This window comes from Cheilinus undulatus, linkage group 11, assembly GCF_018320785.1.
Source record: "Cheilinus undulatus linkage group 11, ASM1832078v1, whole genome shotgun sequence".
In the NCBI taxonomy this organism is placed as follows: Eukaryota; Metazoa; Chordata; class Actinopteri; order Labriformes; family Labridae; genus Cheilinus; species Cheilinus undulatus.
Genome location: NC_054875.1, coordinates 10,474,720 through 10,487,034, shown reverse-complemented (window position 1 = coordinate 10,487,034; position 12,315 = coordinate 10,474,720). Strand labels below are relative to the sequence as shown.

Sequence of the window (12,315 nt, the reverse complement as noted above, 5' to 3'; positions counted from 1 at the left end):
ATCATTCTCCCAAGTCTTTTCTAGGGGAATATTAATAGTATTAATTACCCTTTCATCACCTTATAAATCTTACTGTTTTTTGGTTCTTTTTCATTACTATTATATCATCTAGTTTGTAAACATAACCAGACATCTCCATTAGTCAAATTGAATTTTCTTTCAGCATTTCAAAAAAATATCATACCACCTTCTGTGAAGACTGAATTCCTGTTTTCTGTTATTAAATTTGTAATAGTTTGTTTTTATTAAGAGTGCTGTTATTCCACTGTGGGGTAGTTGGTGAATTGTAACCATTATACTGTAATTGATTATGCAAGAGTTTTGCAACTTCACTGGAGAACTGAATTACCGGATTATGTATTTTTGAAGAGCATTTTTGGTCAAACCACGTGGATGAAGTGATTCTTCAGGCTTACTATTGAGCATTATCCTATCATCCATCACCGTCCTGATGCAAATTCTGTTTTGGAATTACATGCAATTTACAAGGGGTCATGAGATCATGCTAGAATGTATTTTTTTAAATTTTGATGCCATAGTCCACCTTTAACCCAATCATGAAGTAATGTAGAGTATAGTGTAAAAAGTCAATTTTATACTAAATTTTGATTAAGAAAAATAAAACTTTATTATATCACAGATTAATTACACATAACGAGAAATATTTCCTGTCTTTTTTTCTGTTTGAATCTTTATGTTTAAAGCTTTTGCAGCTCATGAAAATAAAAAATCCACCTCAAAAATCTCTCAAAATAGGAGAATTTTACACAACACCAAAATTGAAGGATTTATAATCCAGAAATTTAGACATTCTACAAAGTATACTCATTTATACTCTTAGTACTTAGGTGGGGTTTCTTTTGCACAAATTACTGTATCAGTCAGCCTCCAGCATCACTGAGGTGTTATGAAGCCCAGATTACTTGAATAGCAGTCGTCAGCTCGACTGTGTTTTTAGCTCCATTGCGTCTCTCATCTTTGTCTTGACAATACCCTGTAGAATCTCTGTGGAGTTTAGGTCAGGCCAGTTGACTGGCCAACTTAGTACAATAATACCATAGTTGGAAAACAAGTTTCTGATAGTTTTGTGGGACAGGTACCAAGTCTTGCTGGCAAAGGAAAGGAGCATCTCCATAATGCTTGTCAGGAAACTGAAGCATAAAGTGCTTTAAAGTCTCCTGGTAGCAGCTGCATTAATTCTGGACTTGATAAAACTTGGTGGAAAAACACCAGCAGATGATATGACACACCTGCTAATGAAGTAACCCAAAGCCCTTTTTTCAGATAAAAATAAATTTTACATTTAATTTGGAATTCAGGGTCCTAGAATCTGGAGGAAGAGTGGAGAGGCTTATACTCAAAGTAACTTGTAGTACAGTGTAAAGTGTCTCCAGTCAGTGAAAATTTAGGGTTAGCTGTCATTCTCAAATTGACTAAATTAAGTTTGAATTCAGCTGTGTGCTTTACCTCAAATGTCTTGAGTGTTGAATGTGTTGAAAGATGATTCAGTGTTGTTGATCACTTTCTATTAACACAATCATCCAATCTCTAACTTATCTCTACTACTGTAACACATTAAGCCATGATGACGAGAAAGCCTTGATTTCAGCTACATTAAGGAAAAATAGTTTGGCTGTTTGGTCAGGGACAGCTGAGAGGTTGCATTTACTCCTCTTCACCAGCAGAGGTCATAGATGTAGTTTCTCTTTTTTTACTGTAAGTAAGCTGAATGTGGTTTGTCTATGACGTTGTTCATAAGAGTGGCGTCTGATCTATTTATTGTAATCAGTGATGAAGATCGACAGTGTAAAAACATTGTCCTTGTCTGAAAAAGTGAAAAAAAGAAAAACTTACAGTTATGAAAAGGCTGTTTTTTTTATCATCATTGAATCAATTAAGAATATTTTTGGTGTTATTTACTATAACGGAAGTACTCATTCTAGTAGGTCACACTTTTTAAACACATTTGTGATGTACATATATTGATTTATTTTACTAATATATTGATTGAGCATTTTCTTCAATAATTAATGACTGTTCTTTTAGATTAAACATATGTATGATTGAATGTTTGCTAGGTGTTTAATATTTCTCTACACGGGTGGTTAAGATACCTTAGATGATCAAGATGACCGAGAAGAGACACTCAAACATGATGCAAGACAGATGATGCATTTTCTAAGACTATTTCTGCAAGTTAAAAACAGCAGGTCAGACAGCATGTAATGTTATGTCTTGCCAAGTCGTACTTACGTAGAATACCGTGAACATCATCAGCATCTCAGTTTCAGACATGTGCCTTCAGCTTTCCATGATGGAATTCAGCCAACTCATCTTTCCTAAAATCCGCACTCAAGGAGTCAGCCTATACTTACTTGTGTATTCATGGATAATCCAAAAAATCATTATCAGTGTTTTTATTCAACTTTTTTATATTTATATTTATATTTATATATCATTTCAAAAAGCTTTTAAATGTTTACTACTCTTTTAGTCTGGGGTCATAAAAAGTATGAAATGTGTCCAGAAAAATATGACAGCTATGCTTCCCTAGATCTACAAAAATGATTTTGAGTTTCACTAGGAAGAGATACTGGTAGTTTCATGGCCTCCTTGGTGCAAGTTTTATTACTCATATTCCAAGTTTACAAGTCTAGTGCCTTTCTTCTTCAGCTGTCCATTAATGAAGACATATGCTCCAGAGTTTGGGATTCGAAGCTTTTTAAGGCCTTGTTGGCAAAAGATTCTGAGGCTTTCCTATACATTTTGTGATGTGCCATGAAACTCGCTATAAAGGATTTTGCACTATTGAGAGTCTTCCATGTGAAGAACAATTTTTAAAAATCTACACTATCTAGAAAAAAGTATTCTGATGCCTGACCATTACATTAACAGACGCTGTAATGACTTTTTATTCAAATACTGTACTTTAATATGGAGTTGTTCCCCCTTTTGCAGCAGTAACAGCCTCCAGTCTTCTCGGAGGGCTTTCTACACAATTTTAGAGTGTTCCTGTGGGAATTTATGCCCATTTATTCTGTAGAACATTTATGAAGTCAGTCACTGATGTTGGACCAGAAGGCTCACAATATCCATTCCAGTTCATCCCAAATGTGCTTGATGGGGTTTACAGTCCTGGCTTTTTGCACTGGGGCACAGTCATATTGAAATAGGAAAGGGCCTTCCTCAAACTGTTGCCACAGAGTTGGAAGCATTGCATTGTCCAAAATGTCTTGGTATGCTGAAGCATTAAGATTGTCCCTCACTGGAGATAAAGGGGGCTAGCCTAAACTCTGATAAACAGCCCCATACCACTCTACACAGTTGCCACAGTGCAGTCTGGCAGATAACGTTCTCAGCATCTGCCAAACCCAGACTCGCCCATCTGACTGCCAAACAGAGAAACATGATTTGTCACTCCACAGAACACATTTTCACTGCTTCACAGTCCATTGTCAGCGTGCTTCACACCACCCCATCCAGCACTTGACATTGGACTTGTCTCAGAGCTATATAGATCTAAAAAGGGAAGAGAATACGGATCTGATAGCAGAGAGCTGAGTTCATGGCCATTACAACTGGATGTTTGGTTCCCGCTGTAATTAGTTCATAATATAAAGCAGATAAGACAAAACGTAACACAGCTCAGAGACGCTCATGTTCCCAGCCTCTGGTAATATTGATTATCGTTCATAGTTGCTAGGACAACAAGATACTGCTGGCCTCATCCAGATACAGTTTTATCATTTTAGCTGCATTATACAGTCACCTTGGGTGTACTTGTGCTGTTACCATGGTTTCAATGAGCCATGAAATCTTCTCCAAGCCTGTTTTCTCTGCACACAACATTACAGAAGATAATCAAAGAGGATTATAGGAAAGTGTTTGTTGTGTCTTTATTTGAAGAAGAGCTGCAATCACAGCTGATAGTATACAGAGAGTTTGAAGAGTTTTAGAGAGGAGGAGAGGGAAAGTTCATTGATCCTCTGCAGAAAGTGAAATATAGGAGATAAAACAGCAGGAGGTAGGAGAGGACTGTGTGAAATGCAGTTTGAAGTTTATAGGGATGGGACTAAAATGGATCAATGATGAAACCTGTCAGCATCAAGAAAAATGAACATAACCAAAGACTAGACAAAAAGAGATGTCAGAGAAACTGTACAATTCTGATAGAGCTGAGTATTTTTTGGCAGTAGAGACAACTTGTAGTGGACCAAACTGAATGAGGCTGTAATTCATAAATGACTCAGCATTCAGCAGAAAAATCAAGTCTGATAAGAGAAACACTTTAGGATCGATATAATGGAAGTTAAGTGCAGTAGTGTTGGGGATGTTTCTTCTTGGGGAGGTTCACAGGAAACATACTGTAAGCTTAATCCAAAATTTAATAAAGATGGTATCAGCAGGAGAAATGCACAGAGACAATTTAACTGTTTAACTTTGAGTCTAAGGGCATAATGATGAAGAAGCTATTTTTAGAGCACTGGTCAGGAAAAAGCAAGCTCCCCCATGCCTCTTAAATGCTTATTCTTTAAGTGATCATTGTGAAACTTCAGTCTGATCAATGAACAACTTCATTATGAGTTCATGTCTATAAACTCATTTGAATACAGTGCTGTGAAAAAGTATTTACTCCTTTCCTGATTTCTATTTTTTTGCATATTTGTCACACTTAAAAGTTTCAGATCAACCAAATTTTGACACATATATCGGTAACCAAAGAACATAGAAAATACAGTTTTCAAACAATGACTTCATTTATTTAGGGAAAAAAGCCATCCAAACTTACCAGCGCTGTTTGAAAAAGTAATAGCCCGTTAAACTAATGGCTGGTTGTGCCACCTTTGGTGGCAACAAGTGAAAGCCAATGTTTGTGATAACTGTCAATGAGTCCTTCACATCATGGTGAAGAGATGTCGGCCCACTCTTCTTTGCAGAATTATTTTAATTCAGTGACGTTAGAGGCTTTCAATCATGAACAGCCTGTTTCAGGTCATGCGAACATCTAAATCAGGTTTAAGTCTGAACCTTGACTAGGCCACTTTGAAACCTTCGGGTTTTTTTTTTTTTTTTTTTTTTTTTTAAGCCACTCAGAGGTGGACTTGCTGGTGTGTTTCAGCTCATTGTCCTGCTGCATAACATGAGCTTGGAGTCGCAAACTGATGGCTAAATATTCTCCTTCAGAATTTTCTGGAAGAGAGCAGAATTCATGGTTTTATCAGTTGCAGCAAGTTGTCTAGGTTCTGAAGCAGAAAAGCAGTTTTCCCCAAATTCTTGGGGATCATCAAGATTTTTTGGGGTCAAATAGGAAACAAGCCTTGATGTTCTTTCTGGTCAGCAGTTGTTTTGGTGTTGGAACTCTCCCATGGATGCTATTTTTGCCCAGTCTCATATTTATTGTTGAATCATGATTACTAACCTTTACTGAGTCAAGTGAGGCCTGAGGGTATTACGATGGCCACCTTGATGAGTTGATGATGCGCTCTTGGAATAATGTTTGATGGCTGGCTATTCCAAGGAAAGTTCAACACTGTTTCAAGTTTTCTCCATTTGTGGATCACTGCTCTCACCGTGGTTTACTGGAGTCTCAAAGCTTTTAATGACTTTGTTTCTCATTTGTTATTTGAATTTCTTTAGATGCTGCCATGATATGTTGCTTTTGGTACTTCACTTTGTCAGACAGGTTCTATTTAAGGGATTTCTTGATTTAACGGGTCTGGCTATAATCAGACCTGGGTGTGGCAAGTGAAATACAACACAGCTTTCCAAAAAATGTGGTAAAGCACAATTAATTCATGATTTAACAAAGAGGGGGGCCATTACTTATTTACATAGTTATTTACATAGTGCCTAGTAGGTTTAGATAGCTTTTTTTCTCTTAATAAATGAAATAATTTAAAAACTGCATTTTGTATTTTCTGTTTTTTCTTATGTTAAAATAACTATTTTTGTACTCTGGTGTCCCTCAACACAGTGCAACTTTTGCAGCAGGCCACGGTTTTCTCACAAGAAGTGCATACAGCTTTACAGCATTAGTTCACACACCAGCCTTCAGCTAAAAAGAAGCCAGTTAGCCTGTCTTGATACTGTTTGATACAGTGGTTGAGGTTAAAGGTTGGAGACAGATAAAGCCAAGAAGAGAAAATGAGAGAGTGACTCAGCAAGAAGCTGGACTAGAGTAAATATTGGACAGGGTTTTACACACTGGCAAGAGCTTTGCAAAACAGTAGGCTGCAATTCATATTCCAAGTTGGCTATGTTGCTGTTGTACAGATGAATAATATGCAAACAGTTTGTTAACAATAGGCTGTAGGTACTACCAGTCATTTTTGTACAAAATCTGGTACTATTACTGCACCTTGTGAGTCAACATGGTTCTTTGGCTGTTCATGTCATCATTGCCAGCTTCACTACCCTCTATTTGTCAACAAAAGCATGCTGTCTAATCTGAGAAGGCAAAATAGCAGCACTACAGGTGTTTTACCAAACAGCAGCATATTCAGATAGACATATACTCCTATTTATTGACACCTATATAATGATGCTTTAATCCTGCACGCTACATAATGCAAGTCCTTGTATCTTTTGATTGATTCTGCCTGCACAATTCTTACTGATATAACAGTTTTGATCCATGCATTTCAACAAGAAGTGATGATATTAGTACAAATTAAAAAAAAAAAAAACATGTGAGGTGCCTATTCTGTTTGGTAGCACTGATGATTTTTTCTATTAATCTAACTTCTATATGTCTAAAAACATTTCAGTGCCAGATATTTTTCTACCACAGACTCATTGACTGCTGGATTTAGACACTGCTGTATAAACTGAAATTAAAGAATCATAAGAGAACAAAATTAGTGTAAAGCTGCTGCTTTAATTACCCTTAGAGTAGACAGTATTTCTCTGTATTAAGTGGCACTGGGGATGAAGCCATGCTTTGCATTCCATTATGTACTCTACTTTGCACTCTTTCACCCTCTAATACAATTTTAATGTCTCACTCTACATTGGCCTACAGGCCCCTGCTTCCTCCCCTGATCCCCCTTTCCCCCTTTTGATTCAGATCGATTCATAGCTTGCAAACCAAGCAAGCCAGTATTCCCATTTTCCTAAGTCAGTTTTAGTAGGATTTGGGCAACAAACAGTTAAAATGGAGCAAGAGAGGATTTTTTTTTTACCTCAGAGAATACTATGCACGCATCTACAGGGCAGGATGAGCAAAGAGATAAAACACACCACTTTATTTAAAGGATGAAAAAAATCAGACATTTTATTCTACTTCCAAGGGCTTATGCATGGCACAGTATTAAGAAAATACCTTTACATTGTGTTAAAAATGAACTTTTGCTGCATTTTCATAAGTAAATCAATGTCTGGCACCCATGTTTTGCTTTTAATGTTATTTTTTAGTGAATAGTTTGAGTATTTTAAACTTCAAATTCCTTTCCTACATGGGTTAACCATGTTAAAAATAAACAGTTTATGCACTTTTAAGGAGGCAGAAATTTAAAATTTTAAGGCTGTCAAGATTAGTTGCGTGAATCATGATTAACCACAATTTATGATTTGTGGATTAGTGGAGTGAACACTTTGGTTAAGCCATGCCAGCATCTTCCTGAAGCCACAGAGATGTAAAATAAGTCCATTGCAACTCACATACAGCTCAGTGGACAAGGAAAAGTTCATATGAACATTGTGTTATCAAACATCTTCTTTTCTGTTTTTATTTTTTTCCCCCCTTTCAATCCGTTTCGAGTTTGTTTCTCAATGGCAAAGTTCGTGTCAAAATCTTTGATCTCCCTATTAAAAGCATGCCTATATCGAAACAGGAATTATATGACCCGCAGTTTAAGACAGTAGAAAGGTCCAAAATGAAACAGAAACTGTTTTGAATTCAAAATACTGGTATTTTAAAATGCATTAAAAAGGATGCGATTAATGCTGATTAACCACTCTGAGATTTATCGTAACAAAAATATTTAACAGTTTGACCTTAAAATCATAGATCTTCAACATGTGTTTTGATTTTAGAATTATTAGGACTTTGGGGGGGGGGTTAAACTATGTTGTTAATATGCCTATTTTTAGGTGGAAATGCATATAATTACCCAAAATATCTAGAGATTTGTTGGCATATTGAAACTTAATTTGTATTTAAGCTGCCTGAAAAAATGTCTGTTTAACTGCTTGATAAGCAGCCACTTTCTGGGGAAGGATGCCCATAGACTCTTCTAAGTTTGTGCTAAGCCAGGGGTGTACAGACTTTTTCCACTGAGGGCCACATACAGAAATATGAAAAGACGTTGGGGCCACTTTAATAGCCACACGGTATATGACATTAATTAAGTCAGAAGCAGAATAAATGAGGAGCTGGGGTGGAGGAGGGTTGCAAGAGCAGCTTGCTGAGAGAGCAGCAGAGCCTGCCCAGGCAAGAACAGTTTGAATAAGGCTGCGTGAGAGCCAATAGTGGCCAATAGTGTGCTTAGGGTAAATCAGCTGGTCATCAGCTCATGAGAGCTTGCATCGGATCAGCTGATCAGGGCAGAGCTTGACTCTGTAGCCTGCCTGAACTAAAAGTAAATGCTCGATTTAATGGCCAACAAGGCAAACAGACAATCATTTCCAGGTTTTTGGGGATGCTAATCAGATTTCAAAGGGCCCTCTTTGGTCCTAGCTGCCACTGGCTCAGCCCCTAGAATATTATTGGCACTGCTATTTGCTGCCAAAACTCATCAGGGAGTTAGGAAACAAAATGTTATTATTTTGATTCTGCTAATAGTTTTACTTTGTATAGTATTTTCTTACTTTAGTCACAAAAACAAATCGATAAATTCTTCTTGTTAAGATGTTTCTTTTCAGAATTAGCATGGTGGCACCATCTTATGCAGAAACTATGATGTACAATACAGCCAACCACAAGCTTCATGTTCAAATGTGGGCCATTATATGCAACTCAGGATGTAGAGTGTAGTGGATGGGATCTTTTTGTATTACTGTAAATAATTGATGTTAATTGTGTTTACCTATTGAAAGACATATGTAAACCAGCTCGTATGGATGAGGGAATACCCATACATCAAAGAGGAGATTCCTCCCACACATGTCACATCCTGCATAATGATTATTTTAGAAAGAGAGCTCTGACTTCACTCTCCTCTTCTCTGCCCCTCACTGACTGTTACATAATTCATGAAGCGGGGATGAGCGCTGTATATTTCCTCTTCTGAAATGCAGCAGTTGCTGCCTGCATGCTAGGTCCATTACGGTATTCTGAAGCTATCTCACTGTGGGGCAGAGGAGCTTGACGGATACAGAGGCAGAGAGGAGGGAGAGGAAAAGGGAAGCACCGAGTGCTGCAAATCCAGACTTTAGCAGCAGGCTCATTTTCATCAAAGCAAAGGTGTGTTTTATTATCAACCATTTTTCAGTGTCTCTCTTAAAAGCATGTCTGTGTGTGGATTACTTTGGTAGTTGGCACAGATTTTCTCTGCAGAGCACTAATGTGACAATCTGTGTGTCTATCAACAGAGCCTTCTTTTCGTATTCCTTGTCATGTTGAGGAAAGGCTCAGAGCAGCAGAAAGGAGACAGAGAGGTCCTCCTGGATCTGGACTATGGGGGTGAAGCACAAAACACAGACAGCTATGGGAGTCTACACAACGGGAGTTACATCCCGCCAAGATACGTAAGTGCTGTTTCACTTTTTGCTTTTAATCCTGCAGCATGTTTTTCTCTCACGCTGACATAAATAACTGCAAACAGCTGCCTCAGTCTACTGCTTTGCACATCCCTTCACAGCTCACTGACTTCTCTTAGAGTGAATCTGATCCATAGTAGAAAAATATGGATGGATGTAACGGGTGTCAGTGAAAATGCAAAATATCTTTGAGTCTAATGTGACCTTTCTGCTCTGAATGCTTGTTCACAGTCACACTGAGAGAAAGCACAGTGATCAATTTCCTTCTTATCATTCTGGACCCATTATTGCAAAGTGGAAGCTTTTACAATGCTGTGTAATAGCACCATCGTTTGCATTTAAGCCTCATTAAAGGAAATTCATTGTCCATACACAGAGGAAAAGGGTTGAAAACATGCAGGATAGGAAGTCTGACTTAGCTGGCACTCATCGTTTCATAATAACAGATATGTGATAGTAACTCATCTGTTTCCATTTAGCTCTCAGCCACAGCTGCTGACGATGGCAGCATTGATGATGATGATTCCATTCATCTTCAGTGTAATACAAGAAATCACCAGCCAGTTCTACAGCCGGGGAATTACTTCAGAGATGGAAGAACCAAAATCGGTAGGCAACATCAGCAGCTCTCTATATTGTAGTTGTCACAAGCTCACTGATTGATGACCGAGTCAGTGCTTCATTTAACCCTCTGACCTCCGTGGTCCATCTGGGTTTAGACTTTGTGCTGGTGTGGGAAGTTCGTTCCCGAAGAAAACGGCGAGGAAAGGGGAAAGCAACTGCTGAGGAGGGGGAAGCTGCGCCCACTGAGGAGAACAGCAGGTCTGAAAAAAGGAAAGCACAGCTGGCACAGTGGAGGGAGAAGTTTGTGCAGAATCTTGAGAGTGTAGGATTGCTGATGGAAAAGGTAGGCAGATCAATTTAAACAAAATTATCCTTGGAGTTCAAAATCTATATATTTTTGTCGACCTTTTTGGTCACATCTTCTTGTTGTGTCTCTCTCCTGCAGGAGGAAACGGCAAATGAGAAGAAAACAATACATTTTCTGAAGATAAGTGCTCCTTGGGACGTGTTGGTTTTATATGCTGAAGAACTCTGCGTGAGAGCTCCACTGCAGGTTAATGAATCTTTTATTAATGGAGTATGCTTAATTTAATTCTATTACTCACATGATTTGTTTTGGATGCCCAAGATAGCCATCCTAAGAATACTGATAATCATCTGAAGTTTAGAGTTTTTAAGTTTTACTCACCAGAATGATTCAGGTTCAGTAGGTAGAGTCAGTCATCTTGCAAATGGGAGGTCAGGGGTTTGATCACACGTGTTCTGGAGCAAGACACTTGATTTGCTCACACTGCTGCATCTGTAGCATGCAGATGTGTATGGATGCATTTGATGGGATAAGCTAAAATTGGTGGTCAATTCTCCATAGCAGCTTCTGCCGAAAATGTTTGAATGTGGAGTGTATGAATGTGAATTGGTAGGTGTGACCTGTTGTGTTAAAGCAATTTGAGTAATCAGACGACTTTAAAAACGCTATAGGTCCATTTTCTGTCTACTTATCCTGTATAAAAGGCTGACAGCTGTGTCAGGGTTGGGCAACTTTGGTTGCAACTAGAACTTCTTAAATCAAATTTTGCGCATCTTTTACTGTTGAATACAATAAGTAATGCTTAGTTTGATAAGCTTAGTGCAAATTGAGTCATTTAAGCTACTTCTCAAATCTATTAACAGAGGTTTTACCATGGTACTTCAAAAAAAGGATTACTAGAAACAGAATTGATTGCAAAGTAAAAAAACATACACCAGTAATGAAAGATTGTAGAGTTATTTATATTTCATGTTCTGCTTATAAAAGCATAATTTTTTATGATCTTGCATGAATTTGGTCTTTGTGTGTGGTGTTGCTTTGGTAACTTAAGCTGATACCCTTCATGGCAGATGTCAGTCAGATTCAACTTTTAAGAACTTGATTTATGTGTTAGAAACTTCACTCTAGTAAAAGCATCAGTGGGTATACAATTAGCACACATATATGACAGCACAACACAAGAGCAAAACACACATTCAACATAACACATCTATAGGACACTCACAAGAGCTAAGTGATACAAGCTTGTAAGCCACAATCAAAACTGAAATATAGATGATAAATATCATGATCATGTTTTCCTAATGTTTCTAGTTCATTTTTTAAATTGACTTGCAGGCTGCATTAAACTAATAGGAGGGCCCTGTGTAGCTCCTGGTACCTCAGTTGCCATCTGTTCTCAATATGATGAATGGTCAATGAACTTTACATAGACATTTGTTCTTCTCAGACGAAGTTTCCAGTTTTCACTTGACTTTTCACTACTATGAGGCTGATTTTTGCCAGAAATCAAATAACAAATATTGGACAGCTCTCAATAAACCTGGTTAAAATTTTCATGTTTCCTTTTAGATGACTGGTACCTATAATCAAGCGCTATCATCCTGTCCATTCATCCTTTGGTTTCCTAAATAAATACCTGCAAATTTGATGTTATATGCTTCTATTGTGGACTACTTTATAATGGGTTTTATGGGCTATATAAGGATGCTATGAAACAAATGATAGACATTATCCTTTCTCAT

At 37.7% G+C, this 12,315-nt stretch overlaps 1 protein-coding gene across 1 annotated transcript in view; it reads left to right on the top strand.

The window, feature by feature from the left end:
- The first annotated feature begins 9,555 nt into the window (after positions 1–9,555).
- ano11 (anoctamin 11) overlaps positions 9,556–12,315 on the top strand; it is a 29,860-nt gene continuing 27,100 nt past the window's right edge. Inside the window, exons 1-4 of the mRNA XM_041799799.1 lie at positions 9,556–9,687; positions 10,179–10,308; positions 10,419–10,606; positions 10,709–10,816. Of these exons, the coding sequence (XP_041655733.1) occupies positions 9,556–9,687; positions 10,179–10,308; positions 10,419–10,606; positions 10,709–10,816 (558 nt within the window). The remainder of the gene's footprint in view (positions 9,688–10,178; positions 10,309–10,418; positions 10,607–10,708; positions 10,817–12,315) is intronic.